The 23,903-nt window shown below is 42.7% G+C and overlaps 1 protein-coding gene across 1 annotated transcript in view; it reads left to right on the top strand.

The window, feature by feature from the left end:
• Window positions 1–1,847: 1,847 nt before the first annotated feature.
• Window positions 1,848–23,903, top strand: part of Acbd3 (acyl-CoA binding domain containing 3) — a 31,200-nt gene continuing 9,144 nt past the window's right edge. The window contains exons 1-5 of the mRNA XM_005078136.4: window positions 1,848–2,178; window positions 12,179–12,320; window positions 13,231–13,371; window positions 15,095–15,253; window positions 16,997–17,171. Coding sequence (XP_005078193.1) covers window positions 1,902–2,178; window positions 12,179–12,320; window positions 13,231–13,371; window positions 15,095–15,253; window positions 16,997–17,171 — 894 coding nt within the window. The 5' untranslated portion in view covers window positions 1,848–1,901. The remainder of the gene's footprint in view (window positions 2,179–12,178; window positions 12,321–13,230; window positions 13,372–15,094; window positions 15,254–16,996; window positions 17,172–23,903) is intronic.

The following is a 23,903-nucleotide window of genomic DNA, read 5'->3' as shown; positions in this document are numbered from 1 at the left end:
CCTCTATTAATCCCAGCAATCAGAAGACAGAGGCAGACGGATCTCTGTCAGTTCAAGGCCACCCTGGGCTACACAAAGTTGATCCAATCTAAAGGAGAAACAGCTCACACAAAGGTGATCCCAGCACTTGGGGTCACATGCCTTTAACCCCAACACTAGGGATGTGGAGGCAGGAGTGAGGTAGCTGGGTGGGGAGAGGAACATAAGGCAGGAGGAGTCAGGAGCTCAGTGCAGTCTGGGCAGTCAGTCTGAGGGGCAGGAGCTCAGTGCAGTCTGGGCAGTCAGTCTGAGGGGCGGTCCGAGGGTGCGGAGGACAGGATCACCTCTTTGGTCTGGCGTTGGCAGAGGTGAGCACTCTAGTGTCTGGCCACTCTGATCCTTCAGCTTCCCCCCCAGACAGCTGACTCCCAGTTTTTATTATTAAGAACAATTAGAATTCGTGCTACAGATAACAGCTTGGACCGTGTCTTGTCACACAGGACAGGAACGGCTGTGAACTTAGAGCATACCTCCGAACCTCTTAGTAGCACCGGCTAGTATCAGTCAGTAAGCACCAGTGTTAGACCCAGATACATTCATGAGTCCAGTCTTCTCAACAAACCCCGAGGTAGATGACGTTCTCATTTTCATCTTACAAGGGAGGGAACAAGGTTAGGGAACTGAGGCAGTAGGTACCTTCTTCCAGCAGCCTGGCCCTACTACAGTGCTCTGGCATGGGCTCACCTCCAGGACCATGATGCCTTGGGGCTGGACACCACAACTACTCACCTTTGTATTTTAATGTGTTGAGCTGACTGACACTGCATGCAATTGAAGTGTGCCTTCATTCATTCACTCAACAAAACATCCCTAGGTTGGAGTGCTTGTCCAGTGTATGATGTATGAAGAAGCTTACATCTTTTCGCTTTTACTGATTGGAAGGCTCTGCTAGGGAGCAACAGCAGAAGGCAGGACACACCTTCGATGCCAGCGCTCTGGAGTCAGAGGCAGGTGGATCTCTGTGAGTTTGAGGCCAGCCTGGTCTACAAAGTGAGTTCCTGGACAGCCAGGGATATGTAGTTCTCCACCCTGCCTCAAAAACAAAATCAGCCCTGCGGACTCCTTTAATCCCAACACTTGGAGGCAGGAGAAGGTGGATCTAAGCTCTAACAAACAACAACAACAAAATAATCAAAAATAAAAACGCCACCAAAACCGAGACTGCTATGTACTCTCAAGACTTTCCTTAACTACCTTGGTACGGTCCTGTACCCGACACTGCGCTGACTGTGCCCTCTGGTCTCACACTGTGTGTCCTTAGTGCTGGTCCCAGTGGCATGCACTGTAGGAGGCTGAAGCTGGAGGCTACACAAAAAGCCAGCCTGAGTTAAACTTGTGGGTTCCACGCCAGCCTGAGCTACACAGCAAATACGCAGTAAACGTTCCCTTCCTTAGCGGAGCGAACGCAAGATCAGTGGAAACTGAGAACAGTCAGTGGGGTGGAATGTCCTGTTTCCTACTTAAAAATTAAAGACTGCCATTGGCCGTGCATCTCCTCAGAGTCTCTGTGGAGACTAACTGAAACGGGCGTGCAGAGAGCCTGGCCAAGAGCGACCCTTCGCGGACGCTCCCTGCAGGATCGGCCGCCGCCCGGACCACGGCGCGCCATTCACCTCACGCGGACCGCCGCGGCGGGAGAGGCGCCCGGCGGGAGGAACCCGCGCGCGCTGAGAGCGGCGCGAGGCCCCGAGCGAGCAGAAGACGCCGCCAGGCGCGACCCACACGCCCGGGGGCGGGGCCCCTTGGCGCCCGAGCCGCCTCGGCAGCGGAAGTTCCGGTGTCGGCGAGCGGAGGTGAGAGGTCAGCAGGAAGTCGATACGTGGCCGCCGCCTGTCCCCGCCGAGGAGGCGCTGCGAGCGGAGATGGCGGCGCAGCTGAACGTAGAGCAGCTCGAGGTGTCGCTCGACGGCCTCACGCTGAGCCCGGACTCGGAGGAGCGGCCCGGCGCGGAGGGCGCCCCGCTGCTGCCGTCGCCGTCCTCGTCCCCCGGGGCTGGACGGGGCCCGGGCGCCGCGGGGCAGCAGCCGGAGCCCGGGGAGGCGGCGGCCGAGGGCGCGGCCGAGGAGGCGCGGCGGATGGAGCAGCACTGGGGCTTCGGCCTGGAGGAGCTGTACGGCCTGGCGCTGCGCTTCTTCAAAAGTGAGAGCGGGTCCCTCGCCTCGGCGGCGCCGCGGGCCGGCCGGGCCTGCCCCACCCACCCGAGCTAGGCCGGGGTGACCGGAGCGCGCCTCCGTCCTTGGCGGCACCGGGGTCTGTCCCTGCCGGCCCGGCCCCTGGTCACACCCCTGAGGGACCTGGAACCCTGGCTTGGCGGCGCGCGGCGCCTGAGGTCGCCGGGGCGTTGTTCCCTGGCTTAGGTTCTCTGGTGTCCGTGAGCCCGAGGGGAAGAGTGAACGCGCGCTCCCAGGGGCTCCCGTTCGGGGACGGGTTTCTCCTTTTCGTCGCTCTCTGTCGACTGGTTTCCCGCGGCTCGCCACGTCAAACCGATTTTCACATTTTAAGCTTCTTAGTGGAAGGAAATTGTCTGTGCGTCCCACTCATAGTTTTTCTGGCCTTCTTGGAAACTGTGAGAGAGCCTAGGACAGGACGTGATCTCTCGGCCGTAGGGATGTAGCGGGGGAGAAAGTAAATGCTAAGTTCCTGTGTGCCCTTTGCTTGTCTAAGTAAATGACGGCCGGTATGTTCTGGTAACTTCTAGATGGTTATGGAATTTTACCTTGTAAGCGAATTCTGAAGAGTAAGGCCCAAAAGTACACCGACTTCTCTCCCTCTTCGTGCATGCAAGTGTGTGTGTGTGTGTCAAGTCTGTCTCTCCCTCCCTCCTCCCCCTCTCTCCTCTTCTCTCACACACCCCTAACTTTTTAAAAGCAAAATTCCCGTGTGCGGTGGTTTTGTTTTAATTGAGTGATTGACGTACTTAATAGTGGAGGTACACTCAGATTGGGTCAGAGGGAAAGAACTTTAGACTAAACAGTCTGATTCTTAAAGATGCTCAGACCCTTAGTGGGAAAACAAAGAGAGAGAGAAAGGTTGCTAGGTTTCACATGCATTCCAGAACAGCATATTTATGACAGTTTTCTTACAGATAGTGCTTTCAGATTACATATTTTACCAGCTGAAGTTCGGTTACTCATTGTAGTGACCCATGTTAAGGTAGTTTTATTCTTAAATAGCTGTAAATGCTCAAACTAGTGAAATTCTATGGAAATTTACAGAACATTAAATGGTTACTCTACATTCATTGATTTTTTTGCTTTTAATCCATAAAATTTATCCTTGAACTGTTCATTGTCATTGTGCAAGGATCAGCCCTTACTAAGTTGATAATGAGTTTAGAACTACTGTCTCTTGAGTCACTGGCTTGATTTTAGAGTGTGTTGTAAATAAGTACAAATCCACTGGTTTCTGTGCAGTTCACATAGCTATGTTTGCCTTTAAAAGTTAATTTTTGGGCTGGGTGGTGGTGGCAAACACCTTTAATTATAACACCCCAGAGGCAGAGGCAGAAGTAGGTAGGTCTTTGAGTTTGAAGCCAGCCTGGTCTATAGCTATGACTACACAGAGAAACCCTGTCTTGAAAAACAACAAAAGTTAATTTGTTTTTCAATAACATAAACTGAAAGAAAGAACCAGCTTTAGTTTTTCTTTTAACTTTTAATTTGTGTGTCTGTGTGTGTGTGTGTGTGTGTGTGTGTGTGAGAGAGAGAGAGAGAGAGAGAGAGAGAGAGAGAGAGAGAGAGAGAGAGAGAGAGAGAGAGAGAGACTTGGGTGCTGGGAATTGAACGGGGGTCCTTGGGAGGAGCACTGTGCCATTCTTAGTCACTGAAATAGGGCCCCATACCAGAAAGAACCAACTTCTAATCCTTCATTTTGCTGCATGGGTAACAAAAAAATGTGTTTTTTCACCTGAGCTGTCATACTTAAAAACAGCATTATCTGCTTCAAGACATTAAATTGCTGAGCATGGTGTTAAACACCTGTAATCTCAGAACTTGGGAGGCAGAGGCAGGTGGATCTCTGTGAATCTGAAGTCAGCCTGGTCTATGTAGTGAGCTTTGGGACAGCCAGAGCTATATAGTAAGAGCCTGTTTCAAAAACAAAAAATAAATAAGTTAATTTTAAAAGTTGTATAATGGGCAGCAAATATGCATTGTTTTGGGTCAGGAGCCTCAATTTAAATTCTTGTTGCTTTATAAATTCCTAGAAAACTAACTTTACTAGATTCAAGTTCCATATAAAGAAAAGGCTGGATTAGATAACACTAGATGCCTCACATTTAATATTTAGTGGTTGAAACAGATTATTTTAAATTGCCTTTTGAGTAAGAAGGGTCCTCAGAGAACCCATATTTGTGGGGCCCAAGATACCAGTCACCTTATAGAAGAAAGTACACTGATAGTTTGGTCAATTCCTAAATTAAGTGCTCAAAATGGTATCCAAGCACTTCAGATAGCTACTTAGTGATTCAAAGCACCTTTCTGTGTGGGTTATTATTTGAGAGAACAATCAAGGGCTGGCGGTTTATCAGGCACTAATTGTGGAAGAGGGAAAAGGATATAAAAGCAGAATTAACAGAAACGGGTGAGTCCAGCAATGCTGCCTTTGTTTTTGTGGGTGTGTGTATGTGATATCTGTGTGTGGAGGTCACAGGACAGCCTTGGGTGTTAGTCTTCCTTGAGCCAGGATCTCCTTTGCTGCTGTGTATAGCAGTTAGCTACCCCGTGAGCTTCTGGAGATTTTCTTGTCAGCCTCTCACTATAGAACTGAATCCTCGATGTTCACTACCACATCTTTGTTGATGTGGATTTAGGAGATCTGAATTTCATACTTATACATCAAGTGCCTTACTCACTGAGCCATTTCCCTACAACTGAGGCCTTCATTTTAATGTATGTTTTTCTCCTAGCAAAGTAAGTCCATGTTTTTATAAGTATTGCAGTTGTTGTGGGCCAGTGTTTCACGTTTTTGTTTGTTTTCAAATTTCCAAGTCAGGGTTTCTTTGTGTAACAGCTCTGTCTGTCCTGGATCTTTATGTAGACCAGGCTGGTCTTGAACTCACAGAGATCCACCTGCCTCTGCCTCCCAAGTGTTCTAATTAAAGGTGTGTATGACAACCACCCAGCTCACTTTTTCTTTTAAATTACATTTTATCTTGTATGGACTGAATGTGAATCTTGAATGCAAGATTGTCTTCTATTGAAAATAGCTGGAAGGGCCTGGGCTACAGCTCGGTTGTTAGAGGGCTTGCCTATCCAGCTTCAGGACCTGGGTTCCATCACCAGTGCCATATGAGCAAGGTGTGGTGGTGCAGGCCTGCACTTGGGGGTGGGTCTGCAGTTTAAGGTCATTCTTAGCTGCATAGTGAGTGCAAGACCACTCTGGGATAGATGTAAGATACACCCATAGGAAAAACAAAAAACAAAAAACAAAAACAGTGGCAACAGTATAACGTGGAATCTGGGAGTCTGTTTTGTTTCTTGTCATAGTAATTAATAGTCAAGCCAGTGGTGAGCTTACTATGTCAGTTTCTCTCAATTTTTTGATAAAGTGAAAGTGAAGTGATGTGGCTGGGGTGTAAGTGAAGAAGCGCTTGCCCAGCATTTGTAACACAGCATCCACAGCAAGACCCTGAAAGTGTCTCTTAGGATGGTCTGTAAGTGAGGGTTTGCTATGTAAATGCCAGGGAGTTTTGTGCCCTTATGGATAAGGTTTCATGTTAGAATCACTGCTGTGTGAATGGTACAGTCATCTTTGTTCTTAAGCAGCATGAAGTCAGAAAGAAGATGTAAAGGGCCAGTTGACGACTGCAGTTGAGGGGGGCAAACAGCGACTCCAGAGGGGACAGTGGAGATTGGTAGGCCAGGCATGTGTGTTTGGGACATGGCAAGTAGGAGAGAGAGCTGTAAACAGTTTAACTTTTCTTTAGATGAAGAACCAGTAAAGGTTTTTCAGAGTATCCTTTTTGACCGTTGTTGGGTATAAGGCACAAATATGGTACACATACATACATACATACATACATACATACATACATACGGTATACATGCAGGCTGGCAAACACTAGTACACAATAAATCTTTATTTTTATTTATTTCTGAGATAAGATCTCTATTATGGAGCTCTTAGCTGTACTGAAACTCAATATGTAGATCAGGCTAGCCTAAATTCACAGAAATCCACCTGCCTCTCCATTGCTAAGCCTGGCAAAATTATAAATTTTTTTTTTTTTTTTTTTTTTTTTTTTGGTTTTCCAAGGCAAGGTTTCTCTGTATTGTTTTGGAGCCTGTCCTGAAACTCGCTTGGTAGACCAGGCTGGTCTCGAACTCACAGAGATCCGCCTGCCTCTGCCTCCCGAGTGCTGGGATTAAAGGCATGCGCCACCACCTCCCGGCCTTTATAAATTTTTTTTTAATTAAGAAAATTAAGTGTGGGAACTTTCTGTTACCTGAACACACCATAGAAGAAGAGATCCAACTTCCACAGGCTAGCCTCTGACTGCCCCACCTCCACCTCGCCCCCATAAATAAACAAGTAAAACAATTTTTGTTTCCTTTGCTTTTTTTTTCTTTTTTTGAGACAGGGTCTCTCTAGGTAGCTCTGGCTGTCTTGGCCTTTGTAGGCCAGCGGGCCTTAAACTCAGAAATTTGCCTACTTTTGCCTCTCAAGCTCTAGAATTAAAGGCATGTGCTGCCACACCCAGCTAAAATTTGTTTTATTTTTAAGACAGGGTCTCATTATGTAGCTAAGGTTACACTAACATTGCTACTGATTATGCCCCTTTTTAGTATGGATAGTATTATATATAAACAGAGAATTACACTAATGATAGCAGTCATATGGATGAGTGAAATAGTTCCATTTCCTGACTTCTCCTGACTTCTTTAAACATAATTTAGTGGGCTGGAGAGATGGCTCAAAGGTTAAGAGCACTGACTGCTCTTCCAGAGGTCTTGAGTTCAATTCCCAACAACCATATGGTGGCTCACAACCATCTATAATGAGATCTGGTGCCCTTTACTGGCATGTAGGAATACATGGAGGCAGAATGTTGCACACATAATAATTAAATCTTAAAAAAAAACATAATTTAGCTGGGTGTGGAGGTGCATGCCTTTAATCTCAGCACTCATAGCAAATTCCAGGCTAGCCAGAGATACATAGTGAGTCCCTGTCTGAAACGAAATCACTCATTACAAAACAAGCATTTATAACAACTTTAACAAATGTCTTAATGTTTTAAAATAATGGACAGCTATAACTTATTAATTAGAACGTATAATTATGTCTTCTCTGTATTCAGGTGGACTAACCTCAGACAATTCTAATTGTTGCTCTGGAACTTGTTACAGTTGGAGTTTTATTTTCCCTTTATTGTCTTTAGGCACAAGTATATAATAATTTAGATACATATAAAGCCCCTAGGTTTATATACAGCTTGTCCTGGAACTTGCTTTATAGACTAGATTGAACTCAGAGATCTGCCTGTCTCTGCCTCCCAAGTACTGGGATTAGAGGCATGCCAGTTTACAGGTTTTTATTTATTTTGCTTTGTTTTGTTCTTTTGATAGAGGATTTTAGGTAGTTTAGGCTGGCCTTGAGTTCATTATGTGGCCAAAGATAACAGTGAGTTCCTGATCTTCCTTCCTGAATATTAGACAAATTACAGTCTTTAATTGACCTCAATACTTTATAAACTCAAAGAAAAATACATTGCTGACATGTAGCACGGTGATTTGTATGCAGGAGCTCTGATTATTAAGTTGAGCAAATATTGAAAAGGTCTTTGTAGGGTTGAAGGATAACTATGTTGGTAAAAAGTGCTTGCCGGGCTGGAGAGATGGCTCAGAGGTTAAGAGCACTGACTGCTCTTCCAGGGGTCCTGAGTTCAATTCCCAGCAACCGCATGGTGGCTCACAACCATCTGCAATTCAATCTGATGTCCTCTTCTGGCATGTAGGCAGAACACTGTATATGTAATAAATAAATAAATCTTTAAAAAAAAAAGTGCTTGCCAAGCAAGCATGAGTACCTGAGTTCAGATCTCTAGCATCCATGTAAAAGATGAACATGACTGTGTGCCCACAATCCCAGGACTGGGAAGGTCAAGACTGGAAACTCCTTGGGGCTTGCTGGCCTACCAGTCTAGACAAATCTGTGAGTTCCAGGTTCAGAGACACTGTCTCCCCCCCGCCCCCAAATAAGGTGGAGAGTAATAGAGGAAAACCCTGAACATTAACTTGTAGCTGCCACATAGCTGTGTGTACATGGACATACATACATCTTAGTAATGAGCATCACTGGTTAAAATAACAGTGTAAGAGTTGCCCTCGGAGTCTGGAAGAGGGCACTAGATCCCTTGGAGTTGGAGTTACAGGTGGTTTTAAGCTGGATGATGGGTGCTGGGAACTGAACCCAGATCCTTTGGAAGAACAGCACATGCTCTTAACCACTGAGCTCTCTCCCTGGGCCCACATTCTGTCTTTCAAAAAGTGTTTGGGTGTGCGTGTGTGCTAAAGATGGCTCAGTGATTAAGAATGTAGAATACAGAGGACCACAAGGAGTGGGCAGCTCAAACCTGCTTGTGACTCCAGCTCTTGGGGAATCCAGTGCCTCTGGCCTCCACAGGCACCTGCACTCACATGCACATACATGTAAACACACAATTTTTTTTTCCATTTTCCTTCTTTAAAAGCTCGTGGGTTGGGGGGGGTGTAATGGAAATGGCTCCATGGCTTGCGTAACAGTTCTTGCTTGCATGCTTAGAGGCCTGAGTTCCATACCTAGATCCTACATAAAGGTAGAAGGAAAGAACACGCATGCACAGAAATACTAGAATAATATTTGTTTCTTACTATTGTTAGAAAAACATTTAGTCACGTAGGGGGAAATTTTTTTCACTTTCCCCTTCCAGTTTTATCAGTCCCTTCTCCAGAGGCATCTCTGAATAGTTACGTCTGTCCCGACATTTTCCCACACTAATGAATGATACAGGGAGCAAATACTACTACATTCTCTTAAGGACCACTCCTAGTCCTCATCTCCATTTTGTGACTCATCTACTTGGTGTGACTCTTGGAGGTCTTTTTCTTTTCATCCATTCACTTTAGAGATATTAAAGACTGTGCAGTGTGTGTGTGTGTGTGTGTGTGTGTGTGTGTGTGTGTGTATGGGAGAGGATTTAGGATTGATGCAATATTTGTATAGTGCTTTTTTACCACTTGCTTTGTTTTTTTTGTTTTGTTTTGTTTTTAGTTTTACGAGACAGGGTTTCTCTGTATTGTTTTGGAGGCTGTCGGCCTAGCCCGGCCTCGAACTCACAGAGATCCGCCTGCCTCTGCCTCCTGAATGCCTGAATTAAAGGCATGCACCACCACTGCCCGGCATTTGACTTGCTTTGTTTTTGAGACAAGGTCTCACTGTGTATCCCTGGCTGTCCTGGCTCACTGTACAGGTCAGGCTGGCCTCAAATTCACAGAGATCTTCCTGCCTCTGCCTCAGCCTCACCGATGCTGGAATTAAAGTGCCACACTGTCACTAACCTTTTTTTTTTTTTTAACTTTTATGTATGTGCGTGTTTTGTCTTAATTTGTCAAATCTGAATGTATAGGGGTATCCTGATATGTAATGATTCTAATTTCAATTTCTTTGACCAGTGAAGTTGAATACCATTTTAGATTTTTATTGACAACCTCCATCTTCCTTCTCTAAGCTTCATGTCCATGTACATTAATTCATGCTTTTATTCTTCAGTGATTTTATTTTGACCACCGTGATGAAATTTGTATATAATTTGTACTTAAATTTTTTTTTGTATTTGTGGAGTGGGGGGCTATGTCATGACTTGTGGTCAGAAGACAACTTGAGGGAGTTAGTTCTTTCCTTCCACTCTGTGGATTCTAGGAATAAAACTCGAATTGTCAAAGTATCTGCTGAGCCATCTTGCCATCTATTTTTTTTATTTCAGTAGTCTATTTTTATTGGAATCAATTAAAAACTTTTATGAATGTTACCACAATGGGGGGTACTTAAAGTTTTTTTTTAATTTTTACCAGAACCCATTTTTATTACTAATATTTTTGAATATTGGTAATAGTTAAGTCATTTCTTGTCAAAATGGCTTAATTCTGCCTTTTTTACGGTGTTGTTTTATTTATTTTTCAGAGACAGTCTCACTCTGTAGTCTAGGCTGACTTTGAACTCATTGTGTAGTTTATACTGTCCTCAAACTTGAGGCAATTTTCCTGTCTCAACTGGGGTTATAGATGTGTGTTGTCACCATTGACTTTTACTTGTTTGATTGCCTTTCTCTTTTTTCTTTTTTTTCCCCCCTTTGGTAGGGTTTCTCTGTGTAGCCCTGAGTCTCCTGGAACTCTGTAGACCAGGCTAGCCTCTAAACTGTATCCCCCTACTTCTGCCTCCAGTGCTGGGATTAAAGGCATGCATCACCATGCCTGACTGTCTTCTTTCTTAATTGCCCATATGGAAGTCTACCAGAGCCAATGATGAAAAGAATCACACAGTATTAATAATGTACTATTGACCTCTGAAAGTGCAATGTAATCTTCTTTTTATTTATGACTAAACTAAAAACTTAACTTATCTGACAGCTTAGAAATGTCTTAAAATGAAATTTAAACCCAGTCCGTCTGATTCCAAAGCTCCTACCAAAATATCATACTGCCTCATTAGAGCGGTTGTAATTTAAATACAGCCTTCCAAAGCATATATAATTTGTTGATGCATGATCCTATTCAGAGTGATTAAAATTTTTGGTCTTTTTAAATCATTTACAAAAATCTCTGAGTTCTAGCCAGCTTGGTTCTACATAGTGAGTTCCAGGCCAGCCAGTGCTATATGATGAGACCCTATCTCACAAATATAGAAACAACAACAATAAAAATAAGCATTTGGGAGCTGGAGAGATAGCTTAGAGGTTAAGAGTGCTAACTGCTCTTTCAGAGGTCCTAAATTCAATTCCCAGCAATCACATGGTAGGTCACAACCATCTATAATGAGATTGGTGCCCTCTTCTGGCATGCAGGCAGAACACTATACATAATAAATAAATCTTTAAAAGCAGAAAAGCATTTAAACCAGGTGGTGGTGGCTCATGCCTTTAAATCTCAGTATTCAGAGTGAGTGTCAGGACAGCAAATACTGCACAGAAAAACTCTGTCTGGGGGAGGATCATTTTTAAAAAATTATTACTGTATATTTAATTCATGCCTAAATGCACAAACCATACTGTTTACATGCCTATATGCGGTTTGACAGATGTGTTTCTCTATGGTAACTTTAACATAAATAATGATAGTTGTTCAACAAAAAAATAAGTCAAGCTGTGTGTGGCAGCACATGCCTGCAATCCCAGTATTAGGGGCTGAATCAGAAGGACTGAGTTTGAGGCCTGCTTAGGTTGCATAAAGAGCTAGAAACCATTCTAGGCTATATTAGTAAGACCTGACTTAAAGAAAAAAAAGGGGGGGGCCAGCTGGTGGTGGTTCACACCTTTAATTCCAGCATTCTGGAGGCAGAGGCAGGCAGATCTCTGTGAGTTCGAGGCCAGCTCTACTAAGTGAGTTTTGGACCAGTCTCCAAAGCCACAGAGAAACCCCCCCCAAAAAAGGGGGGGGGAAGAAGAGAAAATCTTCTATAAAGGATTTCTATTTTAGGCCCTGACTATTAGCATTTAGTATATAAAGTAACAGTCTTAGTATACTGATTTTATCTGTTATAGGTAGTTATTGACTCTATAGCAAACTTCCGTGTCTTTCCTATAGCATGAGTTCTAATAGGCCTTAATACTGAAGAACTGGAGTCAGATAAGGGGGAAAATGCTAAAAGATCAGAGAGACAAAGGAGCAAGCCACAGCCACCTTTACCTCACTAACATGCCAGCCAAAAAGAGACTGAGCTCCTGTCTCATCCCACCTTATCACTTCCTCTCTCTGCGCAGCCATATCACTTCCTTCTGTCTGTACAGACCTCCAGACCTCTATAGTAACTAGCTCTGCCCCCTGTTCTTCAGCAAACTTTATTTGTTAGAGTATAAACAATGAGGTATCACTGCATTTAACAGTACTGAAAATTGTGTATTGTGCCAATACCAATTATTTTCTTTAAATTCCTTCTCTTTCAGTAAAAGGTGGAAAAGCTTTTCATCCAACTTATGAAGAAAAACTGAAGTTTGTGGCACTGCATAAGCAGGTTCTCTTGGGCCCATATAACCCAGACACTTGCCCTGAAGTTGGATTCTTTGATGTATTGGGGAATGATAGGAGGTAAGTGTTTCCTTCCTTCCTTCCTTTTCTTTCTTTCTTTTGGTTTTTTGAGACAGGCTTTCTCTGTGTAACAGCCCTGGCTGTCCTGGAACTCACTTTGTAGACCACGATGGCCTTGAACTCATGAAGATCCACCTGCCTCTGCCTCCCAAGTGCTGGGATTAAAGGTATGCGCTGCCACCACCTGGCCAACAAGTGATTTCTTATTTAGTAAATTTAATAATGATGTTAGAAAGAGGCATAATGTGAATTGTTTATGGTGTAAATTGTTAACTCTTAGCATAGCAACTGAAACATTCACTTTGCTCATAATGGAACAAGTTTACTTATCTGGTTATGAACATATGATAAGTACAATGTCATCTGACTTCTTCCTAAATAATATTAAAAACAGCTGTTTAAAACACGAACTACTGGGACTGACGGGATGGTTCAGCTGTTAAGAATCAACCATTTATAGTTCCAGTTTCAGGGTATCTGAGGCTCTCCTCTGTCCTCTGAGGGCACCAGGCTATGAGTGGTGCACAGACAAACATGTAGGCAAAACTACCATCAGCATAAAACTAGATAAAAAATAAAATGCATACTATTGATTCCCTTATTGAGACATACATAATACTCCAGAAAATGGAGTATTTTTTGTTCAGTTCAAACTGTACTATATAAAGAAGATAAAATATAGATTGTTTTTGACAAGTGTGAATAATCAAAATGCATTTATATTTTGGATTGTTTATGACATCTTATTTAATATATCAATATAGATTTGTTGAGACTTGACATTCTGAATTTTTTGCTTTTAGTAAGCATATTTCATTTTAATTGCAGTAGATTATTTTTCATGTAGGTTTAATTAAATAAGAGTATCATTTGGCTAAGGGAAGGTAACAGTTCTTTTTATTCTTTGCAGGAGAGAATGGGCAGCCCTGGGAAACATGTCCAAAGAGGATGCCATGGTAGAGTTTGTGAAGCTTCTAAATAGGTGTTGTCCTCTCCTTTCAGCATATGTTGCCTCCCACAGAATAGAGAAGGAAGAAGAAGAAAAAAGAAGGTGATGTTACAGGGCACGGTAGTGGGGCAGTGTGCTAGGCACTGGTGCTTTTGCCTTGTGGAGCGTTTGTTCTAGATCAGGTGTCTGTCTTCTGTTCCTCACTTCCACTTCTTGGGCAGTTTTCCAAAACTCCTGATGCGAGTAAGTTTTCCTGTAAGTTTGGAAGAAAGGGGGCTGCTTCCTCTGGTTATGCCCTTGAAATGAACCTTCCGTCTACAGCAGCATTCTTTTTTTTTTTTTTTTTTTCTGAGGCAGAGTCTTGCTGTATAGTCCAGACTGGCCTCCTGAGAGCTGGGATTACACATGTGTATTACCACCCCTGGCTACTTTTGTCTTACTACTACAAGCTCAACAATAGATTCATCCACTCCTCCCTTTTTTCTGGTCTGATATATCATTTGCTTCTGTCTTCTGGAGTGTTCCTATTCTATTTCATGGTTTTTAGCTATGCTGCATGGAGGGCTTACACAGACATATGTGTTGGCTTTGGATTCTAGACGGCTTATTAATTATTTCCAGCATTTGGAGTAGATGCTGCTGTGCTCATAGAATTGTGTTTCTGAGATTCTCTGTTGTTGTCATGAATTACACCTTGGTTTGGTATGTGACACACAACTTCTTGTGCACCACCCTACCAGTGCCCTAACCTTCCACCTCCGTTATTTTGAGGTTTTGTTGTTGTTTAACAACTTTGACATCTAAATGTCCTTGGTAATGCAATCAGTACAGTAAAGACTAACCCTGATGCTTCTTGAATTGATGGACTTTAGAAATACCTGGGGCTCTGATTTCCTACTCATCCTAGGGGCTGGAGAGATGAGCCAGTGGTTAAGAGCACTGGCTGCTCTTCCAGAGTCTTGGGTTCAATTCCCAGCACTCATGTAGAGGAGACTCACAGCCATCTGTAACTCCAGTTCCACCCTCTCCTGGCTTCTGTGAATGCCAGGCAAGCAAGTCGTTCACAGATACACATATAAACAAAGTAACTATATACATAAAGTAAAAATTAAACTAAAAATTTAGGAGAAAAATAGCCTGAGAGCTAGAGAATGATAAAAGTGCCTTGCTTCATGACATATGCCCTGTAATTCTGGTATTTGGAAGGCAGAGGCCAAAGATTCCTCAAAATTCAAGACCAGTCAGGTCTGCAGAGCAAGTTGTAGAGCAGCCAGGGATACATAGTGACATACCTTGCCCCAAACAACAAACAAACCAACCCAGGAACATAAATTACTTTTTTTGTTGTTGTTTTTTTTGTTTTTTGAGACAGGGTTTCTTCTGTGGCAATCGAGGCTGTCTGTCCTGGAACTAGCTCTTGTAGACCAGGCTGGTCTCGAACTCAGAAATGATTATTCTTGACGTAGTCACATACAATGTGAGATTGACTCCATATTTTATGTTTCTACTATATGGAAGTTTATGTATTTGAACTTTTGACAGATTGCTATTCTCAGAAAAGGGTTTTATCTTATTTTTCACTGGGAAGTGAAAATTAAATGATTTAAAAATAAGATCACAGCCGGGCAGTGATGGCGCACGCCTTTAATCCCAGCACTCGGGAGGCAGAGGCAGGCGGATCTCTGTGAGTTCGAGACCAGCCTGGTCTACAGAGCGAGTTCCAGGACAGCCTCCAAACCCTGTTTCGAAAAACCAGAAAAACCCAAACAAATAAATAAATAAGATCACTGTGCTGAGTTCATTTTCTTTGCCCTGTACCTTGTAGGAAGGCGGAGGAAGAGCGAAGGCAGCGTGAAGAGGAAGAGCGAGAGCGTCTGCAAAAGGAAGAAGAGAAGCGGAAGCGTGAGGAGGAGGAAAGGCTTCGACGGGAGGAAGAAGAGAGGAGGCGAATAGAAGAAGAGAGGCTTCGGCTGGAGCAGCAAAAGTGAGTTGTGTCTGTGTGCCTGGGAATCACTCATGTCAGCTCCTTTCATTTTGAACAGTGGCTTTTGTTTTTTTATCGAGGAATAATGTGTTGAAGAAATTGGGGTTAGCTTGTAAAGCTGAGAGAGAGACTGGGAGCAGCAGTTGAGGTTGCTCAGTTGCTCTGTCTTGAATCTGGTGTCTTAAGTTCTCACAAGCTCTTGTCTTCTTAGTCTGTCTCTCTGTTCTCACTGCTGTCTACAGTTTCTGTTCTTTGTCTTTATAAGGCTGTCTTACCTGGGAATTTTGTCATCTGTTTTTTGTGTATCTGCGAGGCTGGCTAGAGTCTGAGGCCCAGTTATAATTCTGAGGACTTAGAGCCGAGCTAACGTGTGTATATCAGATAGCCATTCCAGCCCCAGTACAGAACCTGAAATGTCTTTATTCACTAAAGGCTAAAGGTAGCTGTCTCAGAAAGGTCTGGCTTTTCAAAGGGCAGTTGTAGATACAAAGAGGTAAACACAGGAGAGAAGGCCTGGGGATCCAGGGATAGCATGGCAGAAAAGTTAAACCCGAGAACTTGAGGTGCTTTGAGGTCTCCTCATTGTTTCCAGCTAGTTTCTCAGGTAGCCTCAAAGTGATTTATAACCTTGTTCTACTTCAGAGCAAGGTTTTTTGCTTTTTTGTTTTGTTTTGGTTTGGTTTGGTTTGGTTTGGTTTGGTTTGGTTTTTCAAGACGTGGTTTCTCTGTGGCTTTGGAGCCCGTCTTGGAACTGACTCTGTAGACCATGCTGGCCTCAAACTCACAGAGATCTGCCAGCCTCTGCCTCCCGAGTGCTGGGATTAAAGGCATGCGCCACCAACGCCTGGTCGGAGTGAGGTTTATAATGTCATTCTCTTGGATTTGGTAGACCCAGTGTCATGCTTTAGTCAGTATCTGAAGTCTTTGGTAAGTGGTCTCATACAGTTATGAACCATGTAGTTGTCTCTGAACCACAAGAATGAGGGTTATAATAATTCTATAGAAGTTGATGTCTTCATACCAGGTGCAGCAGTGTATATCTGTGATCCCAACACTTCAGAGCCTGAGTCCAGGCCAGCCTGGACTCTATACAATATGACCCCTTGGAGAGAGGGAGGGAAGAAGGGAGAAACCACTAAACCAAGCAGCATGCCCTGCTGCTGTTACTTTCAGGGCTTCTTCATAAAGGCATCTTTAAGTCAAATGCTACAGACTGTTGTGTTGTCACAGATCCTGTAACATCAATTACCTGTTCTCTTCTCTGGTTCTGTTCTGGGCTGTTTAGATAGAGAAACCATAGCCAAAGTTAAACACCCATCTGTGCCCAAGTAGGAGTCTGTCATCTTACGGTGAATTGATGCAGTTTCTGGAGCCAGACTAGCTAGATTTGAGTCTAGCTAGATTTGAGTCCTAGCTCCCGAATCTGACTACAGTCAGATCTTGGGCAATTGCTAACCAACCTCATGGTGTAAACGCTAACCCTTGCGGGGCACATCACAAGAGCACAGTAAGTGTTGATGATGATGTTGACGGTAGTGATGTGCTCGGTAGTCTCCATTTCAATTTTTCTTGGAAACCTAAGTAAAAAGCTAGAGGTCAGTTTTTTCCTTAAATATTCTGGGCCTGGAGCACATGCTTTTTGTTAAACTTTATTAGTTTAGTCATTTTAAGTTATAAACTAAGAATGTTACGTACGGACAGTCTCCTGTCGTCAGCCTGGCGTGTATCTATTCATGTTTTTAGGCAGCAGATAATGGCAGCTTTAAACTCGCAGACTGCCGTGCAGTTCCAGCAGTATGCAGCCCAGCAGTACCCAGGGAACTACGAACAGCAGCAGATCCTCATCCGCCAGCTGCAGGAGCAGCACTATCAGCAGTACATGCAACAGTTGTACCAAGTTCAGCTTGCACAGCAGCAGGTATGATGGAGCTTTAGCAAAGGGGTGGTGTTTCCATGGAACCCACATTCTCCTAACAGTTGTAAATGAACTTTTCATTAGCTAGCCTCTAAGTTATAAAGTAACTTTTTAGTTGATCTTTTAGGCAGTCTATTTAGCACTGTACTGGAAGTTACAAGAGAAAATACAGACTCTTGAACCTCAGAGGTATAATTTGCTATTGTTTTGGGTTTTTATGTTTACATTGTTGTATGGGAGTGGTATAGGTCTACTGTAATAACAGTGAGTCTCGTATGGCCTGTAGTAGTGCCCTTGGATCTGAGGACCTGTGTAACTAGCCTTAGTGTAAGAACGTCCTTCAGGCAAAACATGCAGGGTCTAGGTCAGACAGCTTTAAGGGGCTGGACTTCCCGCCCATTAGGCCATAGGCTGGTTCCTCAAAGCTGGGCCAGATCCATTATTACTCATGACAGCATGTACTCCTTCTCCAGCATCCCATTCCTAAATATTTGCTTCAACGTTTAGATAGTTTGAGCTGGAGAAATGGCTCAGCTGTTGAAGGCCAGGTTCACAACCAGAAATATAGAAGGCGGTTTAAGTGAAAGAAATGGTACTTGCATTCTGTCCTGACTCTGCCATTATCATTTGATTTTCTGACATGTTACTGTTGCTCTGATTTCCTGCTTTTTCTCAAGTTCTGTGAGAATAAGACACAAGATCAAGGTTTCTGACCTCACAGGATTAAAAAAGGAAGAGTGGATAATAGCTAGACCTAGTGGTATAAACCTGTAATAACTACCCAGGTGGCTGAGAGTTCATACTAGCCTGGGCAGATTTAGAAGTGGACGAGGGAGAGAGAGGTGGGGGTGGGGTGTAAGAAGCTAAATTAATTGATTTATAAGTGCTTACCATATTGGGCTGTGACACTTTTTGACAGACAAAATCAGCATACACACATTATTCATTATATAGTAGTAAATATATATATTTTTTCCAAGACAGGGTTTCTCTGTATTGTTTTGGAGGCTGTCCTGGAACTCACTCTGTAGACCAGGCTGGCCTCGAACTCACAGAGATCCGCCTGCCTCTGCCTCCCAAGTGCTGGCATTAAAGGCGTGCGCCACCAACGCCCGGCTAGTAGTAAATATTTTTTAGGACAGTAGAACACTGTTAAGTGAAATAACCTCTCTCCCTTAGTTTTAGAAATCAGTGAGATGTTAGAAGGTCGTAAAGGTTCCATATAATCCATGAGAGGGTCAGAAAGGTACTAAACCACAGTTTAATAAGCATCATTTTTGAGAGATGTTTCTCCCTCTTCTATAGTCTGTTTCTATTTTACCTTTCCCTGCCATGGGGAGTGTTAAGAGAAGCTTTCCTTGAGTGGAGCCTTTCCGCCCGCCTGGTTCTAGATCCGCAATAGTCCCAAATAAACACACAGGAGGCTATATTAATTATGAAGCTGTTGGCCTTGCTTGTCTCTTACTGGCTAGCTCTGCCTTAAGTAATTACCCCATAATTGTTAATCTAAGTATTTCTCTTACCGGAGAATAGTTCCAGGCTTCCTACCCCATGGCGTTACATCTTGACTCTCTGTGTTCCTCCTTCCCAGAATCCTCCTGGACTCCTAGTCCCTCCTATCTAGATTTCTATTGGCTCAACAGTATTTATTAACAAATGTACAGGACTTCCCCCATCAGGGGGGGTAATAGGCAGTGAGATAGGATTGCTGTTATATACTGTCTTGTTCATAGGCACTGTTACTTTATGAGGAGGAAGTCTTTCTGGTAGGATAAATCCAAGAAATGGAATTAGAAGTCTCAGAATTAGTATTATCAACTCTAATTGGTTGCTTCTGGGAATAGATAGGCATAGAAGGCTATCTGAGAATTCAGCCTTACAATTTCATTACCACTCAAGTTCTTTTCTTAACAGTTACTAATGAATTTTACATAAGAGGAAGGAAGAATTTAACTCTTAAAGCATGACTTACTATGCTGGTGTCTGCTCTGTGTCTGTTCCTGTACCTTTCTGCTTTTGTTTTTAAGACAGGGTCTTGTGTAGCTGAGGCGGAGATTCAAACCCTGCCTCCCAGGTGCTGGGCCTACAAAGCATGCATGACTATACCCAGCTCCTCTGTGCTTTTTAATAAAGAGAGCTATGTAAATCATTGCAGCCTGCTGTATCTATTAGATAAAAGTCCTGGGCAGTGGGATCCAGAGAAGGGGCTATTGATTTTACTGCAGAGTTTCAAGATACGATTAGCTCCAAGAATACTTTCTCCTCCTCCACCATCTTGTAATGTTTTCACTGACTCCTTTTGGTTATATGTATATGTCTGATAGCTGGTGCTTTTTTTTTCCTTTAACCTTGAAAGTGATTTAGAGTATATTTTTAAAATCTTATGTTTTGGCTGGGTAATGGTGTCACACACCTTTAATCCCAGCACTCAGGAGGCAGAGGCAGGTGGATATCCATGAGTTTGAGGCTAACCTGATCTACAAAGCTAGTTTCAAGACAGCAGGGATACACAGAGAAACTCTGTCTTGAAAAACAACCACACAAAAAATACCATGTTTTATATAGCAGCAGAGAGAAATGTTTTTCCTGTAGAAATGATTTCTTGTATGAATTATATGTACAAATAGGCCAGCATACGTGTCTCTCTTAGTAATCCCGTAAACATATACTTATGTATGATTTAATGTTTTTTGTTAAAAGAGTAGTGTCAATCCTTGGCCTTCTCATAGAGGCAAAGTGTTTAAAAAGTACTTATGCTGTCATCTTTGTTTATTATACACAGCAAAGTCAGCACCACAGTCATTCAGGACTTTGTCTGCTTCCCACATACATTCCCAAATGCCAATGAATAGTTGTATGGATAAAATTTATATTTTCACAGTGCAATATTCCGTAGCACTAAAAACAAAATGTACTTATTTGTGATCCTTATAGATAGGCCTTGCAAAATTACTATTAAGGGACCACACATGGTGGTGCATGTCTTTAAACCCAGCACTGCAGAGGCAGAAACAGAGGCTGGTGGGTCTCTCTCTGATTTTCAGACCAGCCAAGGTTGCATAGTGAGACTCTGTCTTTTTATTTAATAAATTTTTTAAAAAGATTTGTTTTAGCTGGGCATTGGTGGCACCTTTGATCCCAGCACACGGGAGGCAGAGGCAGGCGGATCTCTGTGAGTTCGAGGCCAGCCTGGTCTACAGAATGAGTTCCAGGACAACCTCCAAAGCAATACAGAGAAACCCTGTCTCGAAAAATCAAACTATTTGTTTTGTTTTTTTGAGACATGGTGTCTCTGTGTATCCCAGGCTGTCCTGGAACTCGCTCTATAGACCAGGCTGACCTTGAATTCAAAGAGATCTGCCTGTCTCTGCCTCTTGAGTGCTGAGATTAAAGGTATGAGTCAACACTGTCTAGCTATTTTTTTTTTTTTTGGTTTGTTTTTTGGTTTTTCTTTTTTTTTTTTTCTTTTTTTTTGGTTTTTCAAGACAGGGTTTCTCTTTGGAGTCTGTCCTGGAACTCGCTTAGTAGATCAGGCTGGTTGGCTTCAAACCCACAGAGATCCACCTGCCTCTGTGTCCCAAGTGCTGAGATTAAAGGCTCTCTCTCCTTTTGTTATTTTTTATATTAAAGGAAAGGGCAGACTTTTTTCTTAAAGTATATATTATACAATGATTTACATATGATTTTAAAGTAGGCAAAGCATATCTATAGTTATTAAGTCTGAAAAATACTGTTGGAGAAGGTGTCTAGAGGAAGGAACTAGAGAGGATTCTGGGGAGTAAATAATTTCTTATTCTGGGTGATAGTTACATGAGTGTTTTTGAGATAATGAAAATTGATTAAGCTATATGATTTATGATTTGCACACTTCTAATTGAAATTGGGTCTCATGTAGCCTAGGCTTGCCTCAAATTTACTATGCAGCCAAGACTGACATTGAACATCTTATCTTCCTGCCTCCACACCCCTAGAGTACTGGGATTACAGGCTTAATGATGGGGATGAGTACAGAACTGTATACATGCTTGGCAATCACTGTGTTTGTACATCTTTCTGCAAGTATATTATGATTCACTTTTAAGTTCCTCCAAAAGCTAATAAGGGCTTAAAGAAATGGCTCACTGGATAAGCACATGTACTGATTTTGTAGTTTCCGGCCCCTCCATCAGGTGGCTCAGAAACTGCCTATTAACTCCAGATCTAGGAGATCCAACAACTTGTCTTGGACCTCTGCAGGCACCCAGACTACGTGTACATATCACATACATACATATAGTTTCAAAATGAAATAAATCTTTCTTTAAAAGATAAAAATTACTTAACAGCTTTTTGTTTGTTTTGTTGTTTTTGAGACAGGGTTTCTCTGTGTAGCCCCCCAGCTCTCCTGGAACTCACCCTATAGATCAAGCTGGCCTGGAACTCAGAGATCCTCCTACTCTGTCTTCTGAGTGCTGGGATTAAAAATGTGCATCACCATGCTGGGCTGACTTAATAGGTTTTAAAGTAGCAGTGATAGCTGCTCCCATCTTGATTTGGAAATATCCCCAAATAGGTGTCCTTTAGATTAAACATATTTTCAACTCTCCCTTTTTTGTTTGTCTGTTTTTTGAGACCGGGTTTCTCTTGTGTAGCTTTAGCTGTCCTAGAGCTCATTTTAAGGACCTGGCTGGCCTCAAGCTCAGAGATGAGCCTGCCTCTGCCTCCTGAATGCTGGGACTAAAGGCGTGTGCCACCACATCCAGCTAACTCCCATTTTGATTCAGGACATTTTAGAAAACGTTACTTATTTAGAGTGTTGCCCTTACCATGGTATGCATGTAGACATCAGAGAAGAACCTGCTGGAGCCAGTTTTCTCCTCCCATCATGTGGGTTCCAGAGATCAAACTCAGGTCAGCCAGTTTGGCATCGAGCACTCTTACTTGTTACCCTAGATTCATTTCTGTTGTGATAAAAAAAAACACCCTGAAAATTTAATTGAGGAGAGAAGGAGTTATTTTTAGCTCACAATTCCAGGTTACAGTTCATCAATTTGGGAAAGTCACGGTGGCAGGAGCGTAAGACAGCTGGTCCCATCACTTCTACCATCAAGAGCAGAGAGCAGCGAATGCATAGATGTTGCTTTCAGGACTGGAGAGATGGCTCAATAGTTAAGGACATTGGCAGCTCTTGCAGAGGTCTTGAGTTCAGTGCCTGGCAACCACATGGTGACTCACGCCCATCTATAATGAGATCTGATGTCCTCTTCTAGCCTGCAGGTATACATGCAGATAGAGCACCATATACATAAAACAATAAATTAGTCTTTTAAAAAGCAAACAAAAAGAGATGTTGCTTTAGCTGAGTTTTTGCCAGCCCTCAGGAAAAATTTGTTTCTGGAAGACTTTGTGTACATGGGTGTTTTACCTGAATGTATGTCTATGCATGTATACATGCCTGGTTTCTGCATAGGCCCGAAGAGGTCATCAGAATCCCGGATCTAAGTCGTGGATGGTTGTGAGCCACCATGTGAATGTTGGGAACTGAGTCTGGGTCTTTTGTAATAGTAGTTAGTGCTATTAGTCACTTAACCATCTCTCCAGCTCTTATAATCTAAATACATACTAGTTTGATAGTACACATGCTGAGGAATGTCAGGAAAATATTATGCCTTTGTTTTCCATAAATAAGCAATTTTATTTAAGTACAGAAAACTGTGTGTGTGCTATAAAAACACTGCAGTTTATAACAAAATAATCTTGAGTTTGAGCCAAGGTGTATCAGGCAACTTTCATTGGTATTTTATGTCAAGACAGCAAAGTGTATGTATGTGTTGTGTGTTCAGAACCAAGACTATGGAAGTAGCCTTAATGTAGCACTGTTGGAAACACCTCAGATTTATTATACTTTGATTTTGAATGAGTTTGTAGTCCTCGTGCATTCGGAAACCTTGTACTGTTACCAGATTTTTTGTGACCCCCCTCCCATGTTCAGTTATGTGACTCCTGTATGAGTTTGTAACACAGTGCTAGGCAACACTGTACCAGTAAGAGCTATATTCTCAGCCCTCTTTTTTTGCTTTGAGACAGGATCTCATTAAGTTGCCCTGGTTGGCATAGAACTCATTCAGTATCTCAGTCTGTTCTTGAACTTGAGTCTTCCTGCCTCAGCTTTCTGAATGTGTGGAGCTAACTGGCCCATGCCAGTGGAACTAGCAAATTTCTTTTCTTTGTACACTCTCTTTCCCTGCCCTGATGCATAAATCAGTCTGGCTTCAAACTCAAGATCCTGCTGTTCAGCCTCCCTCGTGCTAGGATTGTAGGTGTGTACCGCTGTACCCAGCCCAGTATAAAATGTTAAGTGAGGAAACACTTGGACTTCTAGCTTCATTATTATAACCCTTAGGTTTTAAACAGTTTTATTATATTAGTTAGAGCCTGAGGCATGTGATTGGATGGATGAGCACCTGCTGAGGCTAACATTGGGCTCTGGGTTTGCTCTCTAACATCCTAAAACCTAAATTTTAAATTTTTAAAAAATTTGTGAGCATAATCTTTCATTGAATATTTATTTCTATCCATATTAGAATAGTCGTCTTATATATGAAGGTTGGGTTTGTTACTTTAGACATTTGTTGTAGTCACCAATGAACAGCTTCTATTTTTGTGAATCTTCTGTGGTCATTTGTTTCTTTGAGGTATAATTTTCCTAATTTAAATTTTCAGCAGTTAAGGGTGAGGATGGGGAGAGTAAAGTGG

This window comes from Mesocricetus auratus, unplaced genomic scaffold (genome assembly GCF_017639785.1).
Source record: "Mesocricetus auratus isolate SY011 unplaced genomic scaffold, BCM_Maur_2.0 Super-Scaffold_100676, whole genome shotgun sequence".
In the NCBI taxonomy this organism is placed as follows: domain Eukaryota; kingdom Metazoa; phylum Chordata; class Mammalia; order Rodentia; family Cricetidae; genus Mesocricetus; species Mesocricetus auratus.
The sequence above is the reverse complement of the archived record's forward strand: the minus strand, read 5'-3'. Positions and strand labels throughout refer to the sequence as shown.